The sequence below is a fragment of the Pteronotus mesoamericanus genome, unplaced genomic scaffold, assembly GCF_021234165.1.
Source record: "Pteronotus mesoamericanus isolate MK-2021 breed Mesoamerican mustached bat unplaced genomic scaffold, CSHL_Meso_final contig_50, whole genome shotgun sequence".
Lineage (NCBI taxonomy): Eukaryota > Metazoa > Chordata > Mammalia > Chiroptera > Mormoopidae > Pteronotus > Pteronotus mesoamericanus.
The window spans coordinates 29,337,866-29,357,893 of NW_026555186.1; the positions used below are offsets into that span (position 1 = coordinate 29,337,866).

Below are 20,028 nucleotides of genomic sequence, written 5' to 3' on the forward strand. Positions count from 1 at the left end.
AACTCCATTTCCAGCCCCTCTCCGCTCTCTGGAAAATGGGGGTAGGGCTGAAAACTCCAAGCTTCTAATTCAATGGTTTGGTCCTTCTGGTAACCAGGCCCATCCAGGAGCCCAGAAAGAAAGAATAGCTTCATTAGAACAAAAGATACTGCTACCACCCAGGAAATTCCAAGAGATTTAGATAGCCCATGACAGGAAACATTAGAACAAGTACCAGAACAAAAGATGCTCCTTGGGCTCATAGCACTTAAGAAATTACAAGGATTTTTAGGAGCTCTGCACCAAGAACTTGGGGCAAAGCCATACATACATGTCTATTATTTTCTACCAAACTAAGTTACAAAGAGATTAAAACATTAAAGATACTTAAAAGATTGAAGAAAATAAAGGTGAATTCTTTTTATGAATATGGGCTACTGAAAGGCTCTAAAGGAGGCAGGGTGGGGATTGGGAACAGGTATCTGAGTAAGCATTTGCTTAGCATAAAAAAAAAAAGTCATACATTTAAATGACAAAAAGATGGGAAAAAGCTGCAACTTAGATGTCAAAATAGGTTTCTCATACTTGATACATAAGGAGTTCTTAAAAATCATTAAGAACAAAATAAATACTACAGCAAAAAATATGGGCAAAATACTTGAACAGGCAAAGCAAGAAATAAAAACGGGTCAGTAAACGTGTGAAAAGATATTCAACTCCCTTAACAGTAATTTTAAAAAATCATAAAAGCAACAAGATATTATTTATTGACTTGCAAATTGGGAAAGATTATAAAACAGGAAAAATACCCAAATGATGGTCAAATCAAAGGGAATCAGCACAGTCACACACAACTAATGTCCGAATATAAAGTGGTATAATCACTTCAAATTTGGAGTTTCGCATCAAAACCTTAAAAAAGAAATGTAAACCCACTGATTCAACAAGTCCACTTCCAGGAATTTATCCAGAGGAAAGTATACATAAAAAACATATGTAACAAGACTGTTATACATAATATTAAAAATCTGAAGATAACCTAAATTTACAATTGGGGACTGAATAAATAAGACATCCACAAAAGGAAATAGTAATACTGCTATTGAAAATTAAGTTATAAAATGTTTACATTTATATGGATATATATTCATGACATACTATTACAAAACAGCAAACCATATGTATACACATATACACACATACAGAAGCCCAGAAAAATACCCAGAAGTATTGGATTGGCAAAAAAATTGGTGTGGTTTTTTCCATAAAATAAAAGACACATTTTTCATTTTCACCAATAACTTTATTGATTTGGATATTTTAAGAATGTTGGCTACCTCCCATGTGGTATGATGATTGCTCTCAATTAATGTCTCAATTTGACTGCTATCAACTTCAACTAGTCTACCTGACTGTGGAGCATCGGCCAGCGAGAAATTTCCAGCATGATGTGTCAAGAATCACTTTTGACATGTTCAGTCACAGCACCTCCATACACCACAGAAATCATTTTTTGCATTTCAGTTGCATTTTTACCTTTCTTGAAATAATAAAGCATCATATGCCAAAAATGTTGCATATTTTATTCCATCTTCAATATTAAAATGGCTACACAAAAATTCACCAATTTTGATAAGTTTTTTTTAAATGCATGGTGATATGACAGCTGTCACAATACAATCTAACAAAATTGTTTCAAATGAAGTTAGAGGCAACTAAGTGCTAGTAGAGACATCATATGGAAAAAAACAATTGAACTGTTTGGCCAACCCAATATATGGACCAATGCTTAACACTGTATGGTGGGAGAATTTTAATTTTAAGTTTTACATTTTTTAATGTTTCTCACTATTTTCTCATTTTTCTACTATGATTATGTATTACTTGTACAATAACAAGTTTTTAAATCCTTTAAAGAAAATGGAATTAGTGGGCCAACAAAGATACTTCAGAAACTATATATTTAATAGAAAATGTTCAACTGCTGAGACCAAAAATTATCATGAAGAAATGTCAATTATATTAACTTTTACATATTTAAGGTAAGGTAAAACAGAACAATGCAGCATGAGTCTAGAAAGCCATGTTCTAATTCTGGCTCTGCCTGTTACTAGCCTTGTGGTCGTTAGAAAGTCATTTAACCTTTTTCTAGTTTGGACTTCTCATGCATTAAATGAGCATAATTGTAAAAATCAAGTAAATAACAAATGTTTAGACATTTTGAAAAGACATCAAATGTTATCTTTGAGTCCTGGTATTATTTTGAGACCTGGTATTGTTCCTTATTAATGGTATTAAACATCCAGTTACTTGTAATTTAGTAATACATGTATGAGTAATTATGATTTAATTATTCCATTTACCGAATAAACCAACAGGACAGAAATCTCTAATAACTAGATGAATAATCTCTTAGAAGTAAATAATTACCAGCAATCATACATGTAAACATTATTTTGTCTTGGTTCCAATTTCTATAGTTTATTAATGAACCCTACAGAATTTACTCTAAGTTCATTTCTCATCTGTGGAGAGAAACAGGCTTCCAATTTTATTAATAGTGGGGAAGTTAAGGGAGTACTAGTCTTTCCAGGACCTTCTTTTTCATCCCTTCCCCTCTTCTTTCCAATTTCAGTCAAACTACAAAAGAACTAGAGAAATTAGGAAGTGAAGATTCTTCTTGGCCCTAACCCTGTATGTTTAAAAGAGTTAATGTAACCTGCTGAGACCTCAAAGCTGCCTGCTCTGACCTAATCCTCCCAGTGTTTGTGACTGATCTATGCAACAGAAAAAAGGATTTTTGCCCAGCTGGGATTTTTCACTAAAAACAAAATTACTGGCTTTCACTTAAGTCAATGCAGTTTATCCTGCATAAATTATTTATATTCCCAAACAGGTCATTCAAAATATTTCACACCAAACAATCTCAATGATGTATTATATGTGGATGGGCTTGCAAAAGTCACTTAGTATGAAAATCTCACCTGGCATCTGCCTGCCCATCTCTCACAAGTACTAATACTCTGTGATTACCATACCATGTTGTCAGCACAAAAGAAAAGGAGTAAAATAAAGAATGAAGAACCCATAGCCTTTTGCCAGAAAGGATAAGCAAGGTTATCTTGCATGTCTCTCTTAGAAAACTTTCTGTCCAGATTCAGATCTCTTTGGCAAACCTGGTGTTCCTTATTCCCACTTGCGGGAGTTCTGTCTGCCATCCTAACGTTGCCCTGAGCCCACTTCACTGAAAATGTGTTTCCCTGTGAGTTACAAACCCAGTAACTACACTTTTTATTGGAATTGGTGGGACAAAGAAGTAGGACGGAGAGTGAAGCTGAGAACTGTAGGACATAATCATTCCAGAACTGCCCAAATCTGGAGCAAGGCAGGCATGCCAATATACAAGATCAGACTGCCACAATACCACGTTCAAATTTCACCGGACTACTTGTCCGTATATGACTCCTAAATTATTATCTGTAGTATAATTTTACAGCCATGGAGTTTATAAAGTAAAAAGAACCAGGGCTTTTCTGTAGTTTTCATTAATTTTTTGCTTTAGTTTTCCATTTTCCTCCTCTTAAGAAGTTGGCAATAAAAATACTAGAAGGAGCTTTCTTGGTTAAACTGCTATAAACTTCTCTAAATATCACATGGCAAGAGAAGTGCCATAAAGTTAAAGCTACCTCAGTAACATCCCATCATCTTTATTACGGAACCACACAGAGTCAATAGTACCAGCGTTCAACCACTAAAGCAAGACAACTGGGCAAGAGCAGTGCAATGGGCCAGAACACAGCTGTGCTCTCAGCTGCTCTGGGGCCTGGAAGCTTATGGCTCAGTGCCAGAGGGTCTTCCAAATAAAAACGTGCCTTTTGTGCTGCCATCTACAGCTAAAGGAAAAAGAGCCCCCAAGAAGAAATAAAGGACTGCTTCCAACACTGTTACTTCTGTCACCACAGACAATCTGGTCCTTAGAGAGACTTGCAGCTGGACTGTACAAGATGGCGGCCAATAGGGACGAGAATTTTGGAAGTGGAAGAAACACTCTCACTGAGGTACCTGAAAATGTGACTGAATGGCATACAAACGGAGACACTTAGTGCTGTTTATGCCCCTCTTTCCCTTTGCCTCATGTTTATGCAAAGTATTGCTCAGAAAGAGGCAACCCAGGCCTCAGGTCAGGAGGTACAGTGCAGTCCTCCCACTGTATCATATTCATGCCATCCTTATAGGGCCCTCTCGTAGTCTCCTCACACTCTGAAAGTAAAGCCACCAAAGAGGCCTCTCGTCTGATCTCAGAACACAGATCACTCAGAACAACTCTGATGATATAGGATGTCAATTTATTTGAAAGTGAACTATGTAAATACCAGGACTTACGGATTGGGATTCTACTTGCCCTCTGATATCAGATTCAGCTCACAGTACCTACTCATTGAAATTATTACAAAGCTAAATAGGATGTCTGGCAAGTCACACCTCACAAACACGAGGAAAGGCAGATATGGCTCACTTTCCGTAAACCTTTACGCGAGGTTGGTGTTATTTTCTGAGTCTTCAATCATGAAAACAACTGGCTTAAGTCCTGCTCATTCCGCTGTAAGTCTGTAACGTGCTATATTATACATGGTGTGGTCTACAGAAGAGGAACTAGCCAGAACCATTTGCCAAAAGGGCCAAAACGCTAAGTATTAGTATTTACAGCCTATTGACAATCATCTACAGAGCCTGAGATAGTGATGCTCTCTCCTCCATCTTTTCTCTCTGCCTCATTCTGTTCTCATTGCAGCTAAATCTTACCCTAGCCATCTATGCAACCTGATCAGTTCCACTGGCTTGAATTTCATGGTATAAGAGACTGCTAATCCTACTAATAAAAAGCATTACTTTAATGAGGATAATTCTAAAAATGCTAGAACAAAGCAAGACTGAAGCTCATAACAGGTTATATTAACAAGTACAGAATTTTACATAATAGAAACATGTACACAATGAACTTACCATTGACATTAGCCAATGAGAGAATATTATCCTGGTGATCAAGAAGGCGCTTCACTTCAAGAATGTCCCATTCTAGTGATCCTTCTGTGGGTGCTACCAACCTGAAAATTACTAAATGAAAAGACAGATATAATTTTATTAAAATGATTTAAAAAGATAAAAATTCTCAAAACACTAGCATTTTATTAAGTTAGAAATGTCTAACATGTTGAAAACACATCTCCAAAGAGAGCCTTATTCATACTACTTTAAAATATTTCTTTCAAATGCTTGAAGTGACCTACTAAAACCCCAAGTGAGTGTGTCCTTAGAACTCTTTTTCTTTATTAAAACTCCTCTAATTCCACTACCAGCAATGAAGCCCTGCTCCTTTCCAGGGTTCCCATGCAGCCTGGCTATCCGGCCGCACTCTGCCCTGCCAGTGACTGGCCCACATCCCTCACTCATCTCCACCGTCAGCTTTCTCTACTCATGTTCCCAGGCCAGTAAGCATTGCTACAAAACACACTGCAAATTCATTTTTAACTTCAACTTACGGAAGACTTCAACAGAAGCTGCTTTTATTTTTTTAAACTTTTCTTGATACCTAGGCATACACCAACCATTAAATTACAAATTCTCTGAGGTGACTATGCCTTATAATTTTTATGTGCCATACAGTTCTTTTGACTACAGATTTTCAATGTGTTTTTTTACTCATTATCTGACTTTAAACAAACTTTTATTTAAACTAATATAAATCCTAACTTTAATCAATACAGAGAACCTAAAATCAATTCAACTAAAGTGAGTCAATCAATAAACATTTACTTAATATCCACTATGCTCCAAGAAATTAGATCTCTAATGTGCATAAAGCCCAGTCGCTGCCTGGAAACATTCACAGTCTAGAGTGGTAGTAAGGCTTGTAAACAAGCTTATAATAGATATGTTAAGTGTTATAATAAGCCACTCTACCCAGTGCTGTGGATGCTCACAGATCAGGATAACCAATATCTTAAAAGTGGGAAGGTCTCAGAGGTCATACATGTCTTTTCCAAGTGGCTGGATAATTATTAAAGTCTCTCTTCTTTCTCACATTCCTCCCTGGAAAGCACATCAATACCATGTTTCATTCTGTCTCTGGACAATTTTTATTAATCGACAAATCTTTAGCCAAGTTCTTTAATCCTGACAGCCATTTACATTCAACCTGTGGCTATCAAAAGAAAAGGGTCTTTTAGTCAATACAAAGGGAACTCCTCCTCATACCTCTTAAAATTGTGTGAAAATTCTATTTAAGTTGAAATACTAACAAATATTCTTGAAGTTGGGACTGTGGAATAAAAAGCAATGTATTTGTTTAATCAAACTAACAGAGATAATAATCTAAAATACTGACAAGAAAAAGAAACCTCCAAAATAGGTTTCTGCAAATAGCTACAAAGTACTAAAGACAGCATGAAACTGTTCAGTGAGTCCATAAATATGGCCTCTATACACAAGTAATAACTTCAAGAAAATAAAATAAATATGAATTAAATCAGAGAACAAAAGAGAAGCAATAGCCAATTCTAAAAAAGGGGTTAGGAAAGAATCTAGCCTACTGAACCAGGATGACATCTCAATGCTGATAGCCTTGCTTAGCCAGGAAAGCTTCAAAGTCACTGCAGCTGGTGCACACAAGAAATTATATATCCTGGACTTCCAGTCAAGATGGAGGCATAGGTAGACACACTTTGCTGCCTCACGCTACCATAAGAAGAATTACAAATAAATCTCAAGACAAATAACACCCAGGACTGTCAGAAAATTGAACTATACGTAAGTCTGACAGCCAAGAAATTAAAGAAGCCACAATCATCCAAATGGGTAGGAGGGGCAGAGACATAGAGATGAGGCAGAGAGGAGAGGAGATGTGGTATGGTGTAGAGAGGCGGCGGCAGCAGATTTGGACTGGGCAAGGGTGGTCACACGTTCATGAGTAGTGGATAAACGTCGGGAGGGATACCTTGGGGGCAAGCAATCCCAGCCCCAGGCCAGACCGCACAGCCCAGGGTTCCAGTGCCAGGAAGATAAATCCCTGTAACTTCTAGCTGTAAAAACCAGTGGGGGTTGGGGCAGTGGGAAAAACTGCTGGATTTTCAGAAATCTTTACTTAAAGGGCCTGCACAGTGTTAAAATGTATGCAAACCCACCCACTCTGGGATTCACCACCAAGACAACAGCTGGAAGGGAGCCAGTCACTTATGGAGTATGGGTGAAGCAACTGGAAATGCAGCGAGTGCCAGGCAAACCCCCAGAAGCCAGGTAGTGGCACAGTCCCCTCTCTAAGCCTTCCCGCCACACAGAGCCACAAAGTGGTGAAGTGGGTTGCCCCACCCTGGCAATTATCTAAGGCTCTGCCCCACACAATTTACAAGTGCCTTTTACAGGGAGTCAAAGCAGCTACACCTAATACACAGAAACAAAAACAGGGAGGCTGCCAAATTGAGACAAAGAAATAAGGCCCAAGTGAAAGAATAGAACAAACCCCTAAGAACTAAATGAAATGGAGATAACAAACCTATCAGATGCAGAGTTCAAGATGCTCAAAGAACTCATTGACTTTGGCAACAACAGAAAAAAATAAATGAAGGTTACATACACTAAGCGAAATAAAGAAAAATCTACATGGAAGGATGGGAAGGAAGTCAGGATTCAAATCAAAGATCTGGAAGGTAAGGAAGAAATAAAACATTCAACCAGAACAGAAAAAAGAAACAAGAATTTAAAAAAAAACCCAAGGATAGTGTAAGAAGACTCTGGGACATCTCCAAATCTGTCAACCTCTGAATGACAGGGGTACCAGAAAGAGAAGAGGAAGGGCAAGAAATTGAAAACTTATTTGAAAAAATAATGAAAAAAAACTTCCCTAATTTGATGAAGAAAATAGACATACAAGTCTAGGAAACACAGAAAGTCCAAAAAAAGTTGGACCCAGAGAGGACCAACATGAAGACACATCACAATTAAAATGCCAAAGGTTAAAGATAAAGAGAGAATCTTAAAAGCAACATGAGAAAAGCAGAGCGTTACCTACAAAGGAGTTCCCATAAAACTATCAGCTGATTTCTCAAAAGAAACTCTGCAGGCTAGAGAGGACTGGCAAGAAGTATCCAAAGTGATGAAAAGCAAGGACCCACAACCTAGATTACTCTATCCAACAAAGCTACCATTTAGAATGGAAGGGGAGATAAAGTGCTTCCCAGACAAGGTAAAGCTAAAGTTCATCATCACCAAGCCATTATTATATGAAATGCTAAAGGGACTTAAGAAAAAGATGATCAAAACTATGAACATTAAAAAGGCAACAAATTCACAACTATCAACAATTGAATCTAAAAACAAAACCCCCCCTTGCTTTAGGGCAAGGATTTCATTCGTAGGGGGCACAAATGAGGGGAAAAAGGGGCCACATGGAAGTAAATATATTCAATTTAAAGTCCTAGTCTTTTTTTCTGGCAATTCTATGATGATCTCCAAAAATCTGAACTTTTGTACTAGTCAGAGATATGAGTCTGTTGACTGCATTAGACAACAGGAAGGCCACTGAAGCTTTTAAGCAGGGGAGTGGCCCAAATTTTAGATAGATCCCTCTAACATCTACTGAAGAATATATCTGAGAAGCACTAAACTAAAGGAACAACAAGCATTTGACAAGCACTAAAGCAGAGGTAGAAAGACTTTAAGTAGGAGACTCAATCCAACATTTCAGGCAAGAAAGGAGATAAGAGCCTGAATAGAGTAACACTAGAGAGATGGAAAGAAATAGACCAAAATATTTAGGGCAGCAGTCCTCAAAGCATGGTCTGCTGACCAGGAACCTCATCATTCTCTGGGAACCTGTTAGAAATGCAGAGCTCAGGCCCCAGGCCAGACTTATTGAATCAAATACTCCAGGGATAAGGCCCAGGAGTTTGTATTTTTAACAAGCCCTTCAGGTCATTCTAATGCACACTAAAATTTGAGAACCTCTGAGTTAAACACAAGTGATTGATCAGCTACAAGAGAAGAAAGGCAGGGGGAAAAGCCAAGTGTCATTGCAGCTTAATGGAGAACATGGGAAAACATTTCTGTAAGGAGGGGAAAAAGAAAAAAAGCACTAAACCAAAAAGTATAATACCTTCAGAAACTACTTTGTGAAAAGAGGGGAGAAGCACAGGGTCTAGAAAATTACTTCTCAGACATGAGTACACAGAAAAAGGACAGCTGAACAAAGAGAAACTTCACAGCAAAGCAGCGGAATCTACAGATAGTATATAGTTAATAAACAGTGAACAATTAGCTCAAATCTCACTGGCATTTGCAAACATGCCAATTGATGGTCACAGCAAATCCCAGGGCTGGTCTCTGGAAGAAGTAGCACAAGTAATATCCAATGCCCTCTGGGCTATGTTAGAAAAATTCCTCCAGAAAGAAGTGGCTTTTAAGAAGCATATTTACTCTATCAATTTTGGCATCCAAATTCTGTTCACAAGGCAGTTAAGCACAAAAGGCTTCCTTCACAGTGGGCTCCCTGCCAGTAAGTGAAGTTTAGCCAACAGTCAACAGCTAAGAAAGGCCTGCAAATGTTCATACTCAATCAATACATCTACAGAATTCCCCCTCTTCTGCTATTCCACTGCTCTTAGAGAGATGGCACAGCCCTCCAAAGAAAATGGGCCCCATTCTGGCTTCCTGAGGCAAAAACTCCATAGTCCTACCTTCGTGAATTCCCCAAATAATCCTCCTCCAGTCTTTCCAACTCAAGTTTTTAGTTCCCAAAATGCTGACAGTTGCTTTATGTGGTTAATTTTTTTGCTAAATAAGTGTATGAATATGGATCAGCAACGAAGAGCTATGGAATGTAAATGGCTTTCTCGGGTACAGGAGGAGTGGGGTTACCTTACCTCACTTGGCTATGTTCGAACAAGGGGAGTACAAAACTGACCTAACATCTTGAAATTGTCTAGGTCTCCATATCACTTTGATAATCCCAGGAGGCCAAAAGTGGGGTAGGAGCAGATGTCCCTTAAACAAAATATTAACTAGTCTTACCAAAATGGGTATACAAGTTCTAATTTAAAATTTTTTGAAAAAAAGAACACTACTCACTCAGTTCTTTGCCAACTGCTGCCACAACACAATTCTTAGGTATCTCAATCAAAGCACTGATCCCTTCAAAAACATATAAAAATATAAAACAAATTATTTTCTCCATGGATTACATCAAAAACAAAAATGTTCTCAGTTGTATGTCATTTACTATAAAAATAGTCCTCACAATCAACCACACATAATTTGCTATGTCACACTTGCTTGCTTATAAACAGAAAATGATTTTGTGAAAAACAGGTGAGCCCTGGCCAAGTGGCTCAATTGGCTGGAGTATCATCCTGTACACCAAAAGGTTGCGGGCTCAATTCTTGGTCAGGGCACATACCTAGGCTGCAGATTCAATTCACATTCAGGGAGCATACGGCAAACAATCGATGTCTCTCTCTCGCATCGATGTTTCTGTCTCTCTCTCTCAAATCAATATACATATCCTCAGGTGGGAATTTAAGAAAAAAGTAGGTGAGACCTTTAGAAGACACTATTGATCTTTTAAAGGTGGGATATATTCTTTGAACATTTTTATATTATAGTGAACTTATTAATCAGGGATCCATTAAGATAATCACCATCACTCAAATAAGATGTGAAATTGACAATTTCCTTAATATAAATTTAAGAATCCTGAATGGGCTCCCTGGCAGTAAGTAAGTTAGCCAACAGTCAACAGCTAAGAAAGTGGCTTTTAAATAACATGCTTATAATCAATTAATATATTTACAAAATTCCTTGTATTATTGGAATACTCTGACTCAACATTCAACTATATTTCACTTATCTATTTAAATATAGAGTTCCAAGAATCTTTTTATAGCTGAATCATGAAATTTTAGGGTAACCATAACTTATGTAATATATGTTACAATTATTACCTTTGTCATTAAGAATTAAAGATTTACAACCACTACATGTGTAGGCAAAGAAAAAAATCCTGTTTATTAGTTTTTCCATTATGAAATCTATGCAATTTTTACATATATGTAATTTATAACACATGTGCAAATTAGGAAAACATTCTACTCATCTGCTTTATCTTCTCACCTGTCAAAAGACTAGCACTCTTGCAGTTTGGGGGGTAATTCTCTCTGAAATCTTTGCTCTGCATAGGGTTGTTTTAAGAGTATGTTTTGTATTTCCCAAATTCAAGAAGGAGGAGGTGATGGCAGAGGGCAAATAGGAAGAGTTAGCAGCACAAGATAAAAAGTGAGAGAGCACAGGAAGAGGTAGGAAGAAGTGAATTCCAGACGCACAAATCAGTTTGTTCAAAAATGTTTATCAAATTATTTGTGAAGTACCCTAGCAGGTGTGACTCAGTGGATTGAGCACCAGCCTCTGAACCAAAGGGTCGCTGGTTCAATTCCCAGTAAGGGTTGCAGCCCAGATCCCCAGTGGGGGGGCGCGCAAGAGGCAACCACACACTGATGCTTCTCTCCCTCTCTCCCTCCCTCCCTTCTCCCTCTCTAAAAGTAAAAATAAGTAAAATCTTTTAAAAAGTTATTTGTGAAGTGAAAATAATGGAAAGTCAATAATTCAAAAATAGCAATTTAATACACAGAATCACAGAACTTATTACTGGAAAGGGCATTGATGCCCTGTCTTTTGGCCCAAGGCTTTTTCTGCTGCATCATACTAAGATTAGCTTTGCTTATTTCGAAATATGGAGTAACTGCCCCTAAAAGCCCTGCTAGCCCATAAATTAAGCAAGGCTTATGAAAAGAGCTTCATGAGAAAATGCTCTAACAGCAAGCAAGCAAGCAAGCACTGGTATCTACCTAGAACCCTGTAAGTTGGTAAACACAAACCACCAAAAGCTCACCAATAGTAACATATGTGGCCTTTTCAAAGCTTTCCAATAGATTCAAAGAATTCTGCTCTCTTGAGTCACTGACAAACAGGGCATTACTCTGCTGAATGAATGGTACTCAAAGGTATCTTGCAAAATAAAGGGAGATTGCAGTAATATGTAGTTATTGGTATTAACACACAAAAGATTGTTTTTAGCCTTAATTTCAATATTTCATAACGCAATTACAGGCATTCCTTGTTTTACTGCACTTCACTTTACTGAACTTTGCAAATATTGTGGGTTTTTTGTTTCGGGTTTTTTTAGTTTTTTTTTTTTTTTTACAAATTGAAGGTCTGTGGCAATCCTACATTGAGCAAGTCTATCAACACCATTTTTTCAACAGCATTTGTTCACCTCATGGCTCTGAGTCACATTTGGTAATTCTCAAAGTATTTGGATCTTCTTCATTATTATTATATTTGTTATGGTGATCTGTGATCAGTGATATTTGATGTTACTATTGTAACTGTTTGGGGGTGCCATGAACTGCATCCATGTAAGAACAGTTCTTAACTTAATCTATAAATGTGTGTTCTATTCCACCAACCAGCCATTCCCTGTCTCTCTTCTTCCCTATCCCCTAAGACATAACAATATTGAAATTAGGCCAATTAATTACCCTACAATTGAATCTAAGTGCCCAAGTGAAAGCATGAGTCACAAGTCTCTCACCTTAAATCAAAAGCTAGAAATGATTAAGCTTAGTGAGGAAGATGTCAGAAACTGAAATCCAGTCCTTTTGTACCAGTTAGCCAAGTTACGAATGCAAAGGAAAAGTTCTTGAAGAAAATAAAAGTGCGATTCCAGTGAACACACAATTAGTAAGAAAGCAAAACAGCCTATTGCTGATATAGAGAAAGTTTTAGTGGTCTGGATAGATCAAACCAGCCACAACATTCCCGTAAGCCAAAACCCACCCCCAAGAAAAGCCCTTAACTCCCTTCAATCCTATGAAGGCTGAGAGAGATGACAGCAGAAATAAAATTTGCACCTGAGGAAGGTGCAAATGAAAAGTCTGAAGCTAGTGTAAGCTAGTTCATGAGATATAAGGGGGGAAAGCCATTTCCATAAGATAAAAGTACAAGGTGAAGTGCTGATGGAGGAGCTGCAGCAAGTTATCCAGAAGATGTAGCTAAGATAACTAATGAAGGTGCTACACTAAACAACAGATCAGCAATGTAGATGAAACAGCCTTCTATTGGAAAATGTCATCCAGTACTTTCACTGCAAGAGAGGAGAAGCCAATATCTGGCTTCAAAACTTTTTTTTTAAAGGAATTTTTTTTTTTATTTTTTAGAGAGAAGGGAAGAGAGGGAGAGAAACATTGATGTGCAAGAGAAACATCAACTGGTTACCCCTCGTACACCCTCAACTGGGGACCAGGTCCACAACCCAGAGTGGGACTCAAACCAGCAACCTTTCAGTTCATAGGTCAGCATTCAACCCACTCAGCCACACCAGCACAGGGCTTGGCTTTAAAGCTTTAAAGCACAGGCTGACTCTCGTTAGGGGCTAAAGCAGCTGGTGAGTTTAAGTTGAAGCCAATGCTCATTTCTATTCTGAGAATCCTAGGGCCCCTAAGAGTTACACTAAATTCACTCTATTAGTGCTCTATAAATGGAACAACAAAGCCTGAACGACAGCACATATGTTTACAATATGATTTACTGAATATTTAAAGCCCATTGTTAAAAACTGCTTAGAAAAAGTGATTCCTTTCAAAAATATTATTGCTCATTGACAACGCACCTGGTCACCAAGAATTCTGATGGGAGATCTTCAAGATTAATAGTTTTCATGCCTGCTAACACAACATCCATTCTGCTGCCCATGGGTCAAGGAGTAATTTTGACTTTCACATCTTATTGTTTAAGAAACATATTTTAGAAGGCTAGAGCTGCCATTGGTATTGATTCCTCTGATGGATCTGAGCAAAATAAATTGAAAACTTTCTGGAAAGGATTCCCTATTCTAGATGACATTAACATTCATGATTCATGGGAAGAGGTCAAAATATCAACATTAATAGGAGTTTGGAGGAGCTGACTGAGGGGTTCAAGATTTCAGTGGAGAAAGTAACTACAGATGTGGTGGAAATAACAAGAGATCTAGACTCTGAAGTGAAGCCTGAGTGTGACTGAATTGCTGCAACCTCAAAAAACTTTTAACAGATGAGGAATGGCTTCTAATGGATGAACAAAAATAGTGGGTTCTTGAGATGGAATCTACTCCTGGTGAAGATGCTGTGAAGACTGTTGAATGACAACAAAGGATTTAAAATATCACATAAATTTAGTTGATAGTTGATAAAGCATTGCAGGGCTTGCGAGGATGAACTCTAATTTTGAAAGAAGTTCTGCTGTGGGTAAAATGCTATTAAAAAGCATTGCATGTTACAGAGAAATCGTTCACAAAAGGAGTCAATTGGTGAGGCAAACTTCACTGTTGTCTTATTTTAAAATATTGCCACAGCCACCCCACCTTTCAACAACCACCGTCCTGAGGAGTCAGCAGCCTTCAATATTGATAAGACCCTCCACCATCAAAAAAGGTTACATTTCACTGAAGACGGAGATGATGTTTAGCATTTTTATCAATAAAGAATTTTTAATTAAGCTATGTATGTTTTTAAAAACAGAATGTTATTCTGCCCTTAATAGACTATAGTGGAGTATAAATGTAACTATAATATGCACTGGAAAAACAAAAGAAAAAGCATGCAACTCAGTTTACTGAGTGGTTTGGAACCAAACCTGCAATATCTCCAAGGTATTTTTGTACTAATAATTCGTGGAATAAAATTCACAGATGACCACAGGCTAATTTAAGAAATAAATAGGAAAATGTACATGTAAATAAAGAGATATAACTCATGAAAATAGTAAACATGAAAATATATGCTAGATTCAAAAAGATTACTAGTGGTCAAATGTTGAACTGAAAGGTTAAATTGTAAATCCTGGTAAGGATTTAGTTTTGCTATCACATTATTTTCATATGTTATAATATCAATATAGTGATAAGCTAGTTCCAATTATGAACTGTATATTCATTTCATAGGACTCCCACTACCCTTTAGATGTCAACAAGATGCTTATTAATATTGTTTTTAGGATATCCATGGGTTCACTTGATTATTTTCTTTTAAATTTTTTCATGTGTACTGACTTTAGAAAGAGAGGAAGGGAGAGAAAAAGAAACATCGATGTGAAACATCAACTGTTTTCCTCCCCTACACACCCTGACCAGGGATTGAACCCTGAACCTAGATATGTGCCCTGACTGGGAATCAAAGCCAAAACCTTTTGGTGTATGGGACAATGCTCCAGTCAACTGAGCCACACTGGCCATGGATCACCTGATTACTTTTAGAACAAAAAATTAATAGTGTATCACATGACTTCAAGGTTGTCATTTAAATTTACTCATTTATACTTAAATATCTTTACTCTGAATACATTTTAATTTTATTTTTTAAGATCCTTGGTATCAACACAAGTCAAAATTGATTTTTTCTGTTAAAACCAAAAGTGTATGTCAATAGAATTCTGGAAAAATAGAATTTTGTTAGTAAGTTTGCTCATAAACAAACTTTTTAGTAAAACCAATTGTAAAATGAGGTCATTCTTAGAAATCTATTCACGATCCAATGATCCCAAAAATTAAGAAGAAAATACTATTGTAAAGGTCTGCTTCCAAGTATTAACATGTTCATCAAACTCAATTTAAGAACATGGCCCAAGAGCATATAGGAAAGGATTTTTCTTGACCACTTTTGAGAAATTCTTTTTAAAAGATTTTATTTATTTTTAGAGAAGGAGAGAGGGAAACATTGATGTGAGAGGAACATTGATCGGTTGCCTCTCGAGTGCACCCCAACTGCGGACCGAATCTGCAACCCAGGCATGTGCCCTACACTTTGATGGAGACCAAACCCGCAACCCAGTTTTGTGCCCTGACCGGGAATCAAACTGGCAACGTTTTTGCTTTGCGGGACGCTGCCCAACCGAGCCACATTGGTCAGGGCACTTTTGAGAAATTCTGTTGGAAGAAATGATGAAGCCAAAAGAAGGGGAGTCTTCTTCCAGTTTGGGATGGAAATACTCGTATTTTACACAACTCTTAACCAAATTGGGGAAATACAGCTACATGTTATAATCAGAACTGAAAAGCCCCCCTTTTGTTCATGGAAAGTCTCTGAAGATCCACTGTATCTTTCAGAGTCTATGAATCATGATTACCTTGATTTTTTTTTTTTACCTGTATCAGAAAGGTGACTAGTCTTACACAGGAGATCTAATTTTCGATTCCACACACATAGGTCATTGCCACCAGACAGCCAAACATCTAGTCTCTGAAGAACAGTTAAACACTGCAAAATTCATATGAAATATTATGTCAGTTTAGAAGTTTCATGCATTCATTGGTGTTTATAAATATGTTCTCAACTCTTTGATATCCTTCCTTTCAAAAGGTGAAGCTTCATTATCCTCCCCTTGAATGTGGGCTCTACTAAGTAACTAGTTTCTCATGAATGGAATGTGGCAGGAGGGATGGTGCGTGACCTGTAAGACTAAGACATGAGACATGGTGGCTTCCACCTTGCTTTCTCAGGTCACCCCAGGGCAAATGCACACAAGCAGCCACATGGAGAAAGACCCACACAGCAAGAAAGCAAGGCCTCTGCACAACCACCAACATGTGAGCCCCCTAGGAACCTCCCAAACTCAGTCAAGCTTTCAGATGACATCATAACACACTGAGCCAAAACCACCCAGCTAAGCTGCTCTCTATTCCTGACCACAAACACTGTGAGATATTTATTGTTTTAAGCAACTAAGTTTTCAGGTAATTTGCTATTCAGTAACAGACAACTAATACACAAGGCTTAAAATAAACTGCTTTTTAAATAAAACTAAAAATAGGACCCTAGTTTTTATGTATCTTGAAATTAATATCTCATAATTATTGACTAAGGAAAGTACTTCAAGGTCTGTAGAAGTCCTTTACCTTTAGTAGTACTCTCCTCACCTACTGACTCACGTGAGCACAAGGACAAGAACAAGTGAGAAGAATAAAAATGAAAAGCTTCTGCCTGGACTGAGGGTGGGACTGCTTTCAAAACTACTGGAACAATAAAGGTTGAAAATAATCAATGCAATTTATATTTCAAGAGGTCCTACCCTACTTCTATATGAATTTTAAGATCAGCTCATCAAAAGTTTCCAATTTATCAATAGTTTCCAAAAGTATCAATAATTTATTCCTTTTTATTAACAGGTAATATTCCAGTGTATGAATATACTGTATGTATTTGACCCTTTCACCAGTTGACAGGACACTTAGGATGTTCCACTTTTGGACTACTATTAATAATATTGCTATGAGAACTCATGTACATGTTTTTACATGGATATAATTTTAATTTCTCCTGGGAACACACAAGAGACTGCTGGGTCAAATTACTCTAACATTTTTTAATTATCAAACTATTTTCCAAGGTGGGCATACCATTTTACAATCCCAACAGAAATGTATAAGGGTTCCAATTTCTCTACATCCTTATCAACACTTATTATCTATTTTTTAGGTATTACCCATGTAGTGTACATGGAAGAGTATCACATTATGGTTTTCACTTGCATTTCTGACTAATGATGCTAAGCTTCTTTTCATGTGCTTATTGGTTATTTGCACATCGTCTTTGGAAAACTGTCTCTCAACTTCTTTGTCTAGTTTTAATTGTGTTGACTTTTTATTGCTGAGTCACACAAGTTTTTCATGTATTCAGAATTCAAGTTCCTTATCAGGTATATGATTTGCAATATTTTCTCCTATTCTCTGGGTTGTTTTCCACCTTCTTGATGATGTCTTTTGCAGCATGAAGCTTTTCGTTTTGGTGAAGTTCAATTTATCATTTTTTCTTCTGTTGCTGTGCTTTTGCTGTCATATCTAAGATATCTAATTCAAGGTCACAAAGATTTACTCCTACATTTCTTCTAAGAGTTTTATAGTTTCTGCTCTAACATATTTGTCTTTGATCAATTTTGAATTAATTTTTGGATATGGCACAAAGTAGGGATCCAATTTCATTATTTCATATGTGGATATCCAGTTGACCCAGCATTGCTTGTTGGAGAGACTATTCTTTCTCTTATTAAAGGGTCTCAGCATCCTTGTCAAAAAATCAATTGACCATATATGCAAAGTTTTATTTCTGCTCTCTTAATTCCATTCCTTTGAACTGTATGTCTATCCTTATGCCAGTGCCATACTGTCTTGATTACTATAGCTTTGTAATAAATTTTCAAATTGGGAAGTTTGCATCTTGCAACTTTGTTCTTTCCTGACAAGATTGTTTCAGCTATTCTAGGGTCCCCTGTGCTTCTATATGAATTTTAGGATCAGCTTGCCAATTTCTGTAAAAAAAGAAAGAAAAACAACCTGCTGGCTTTGGATAAAGATTGTGTTCAATATTTAGATTGGGTAGTGCTGAAATCTTAACCATATTAAATCTGATCCATGAACATAGGATGTCTTTCTATTTACTTAGATTTTCTTTAATTTCTTTCAACAATGTCTTGTACTTTTGATGTGTAAGTCACCTATTACTTCTTAAGCTTATTTCTAAGTGTATTATTCCTATGGATGCTATTGTAAATAAATTATTTTCTTAATTTCATTTTTGGAATGTTCACTGCTAGTATATAGAAATAAAATTAACTTGTATACTGATATTGTATCCAGAAACTTTGCTAAATCCATCTATTAGTTCTAATAGGATTTTCTATATAAAAAGACCATGTTGCTTGTGAATAGAGATAGTTTTATTTATTCATTTCCAATGTGGATGCCTTTTCTCTTTTATTGCCTAATTGTCCTGGGTCAGAACCTCCAGTACAACATTAAATAGAAATGCCTTGTTTGTTGCTGATCTCAAGAGGGAAAGTATCCAGTCAGTCTTTCACTATGAAAGGGCTTTCATAGATGCCCTTTATAAGGTTGAGGAAGTCCTCATCTATTCCTACTTTGTTGAGTATTTTTATCATGAGACGTTGAAGTCTCTCAAATGCTTTCTCTGCAAGTATTGAGATGATCATGTTTTCTGTATTTCATTTTTTTATGGTATATTACATTGACTGATTATTCAAAATGTTAAACTAAACTCACTATTTCTGAAATAAACCTCACTTGGTCATGGCGTATATCCTTTTTATATGTTACGAGATTTGCTCTGCTGGCATTTTGTGGAGAATAATAAACTGTTTTTGTTACTTAACATTTTATCATTAGAATTTTCCAAACTATGTACTATTCTAAAATACCATTTCTACTATAATAGTGTCAAAAATTTTAAAAAAGAAGAAGAAAGGAGCCAGTCAGAGAAAGACAAATACCATATGATCCCACTTATATGTGAAATCTGAGGAACAAAATAAACTGGCAATGAAATGAAATACCATTTTTAGCATACATTATCTACCATAACTGAACTATTTTCTTAGAAGACATTTAAGATAATACCAATCATCCATTTATAAAATATATTTATAATATACATTTCTGTTCATAAATCTCAGCCCAGGTTTATTATTCCCTTTAAAAGTTTTCTAGAAGTTGAATCACTGTCAACTCATGTAATCATTTTTTTAGATTCACTCATAATACCAAACTACTTTCCAGAAGAGCATATCAATTTATATTATCAACAGCAATAAAAATGACAATTTCACCATCTCCCTGCTAATACCAACCCTTATAAAAACTTTACTAGTTCAAAAAATAAATAGTATTACATTTATTAGGGATCTGAATTTCTTTAATAAATTATCTGTTCAAAAACAATTTAACTACTGAACTAAAAGCAAGTGAAGTGCTACTTTAACAATTTTTAATGTGAAACAGGATCATAGCAGGAGTAAATACAACTGTTTGGCTGATTAACATTACAGTAAAAACCCTTTATAAAATACTTTCAACATACTGGAATTAAACACTTTTTATTGAACAGTTCGTGAAACAGCTCACCAAAAGAATTTCCCCAATACACTAAATGTATTCTCCTTCCCTGTTCCTTCAATTCA

At 36.5% G+C, this 20,028-nt stretch overlaps 1 protein-coding gene across 3 annotated transcripts in view; it reads right to left on the bottom strand.

The window, feature by feature from the left end:
* Positions 1-20,028, bottom strand: part of WDR41 (WD repeat domain 41) — a 50,325-nt gene that overhangs the window by 9,842 nt on the left and 20,455 nt on the right. For 2 of the 3 annotated variants that reach the window (XR_008529547.1, XM_054578512.1), the window contains exons 6-8: positions 16,205-16,316; positions 10,099-10,161; positions 4,984-5,094 (exon numbers count right to left, since the gene is read on the bottom strand). Coding sequence is in view for 1 of the 3 variants with exons in the window: in XM_054578512.1 (XP_054434487.1) it covers positions 4,984-5,094; positions 10,099-10,161; positions 16,205-16,316 (286 nt within the window). In the remaining 2 variants the exon portion in view is untranslated. The remainder of the gene's footprint in view (positions 1-4,983; positions 5,095-10,098; positions 10,162-16,204; positions 16,317-20,028) is intronic. The other variant, XR_008529548.1, reaches the window with a different exon arrangement.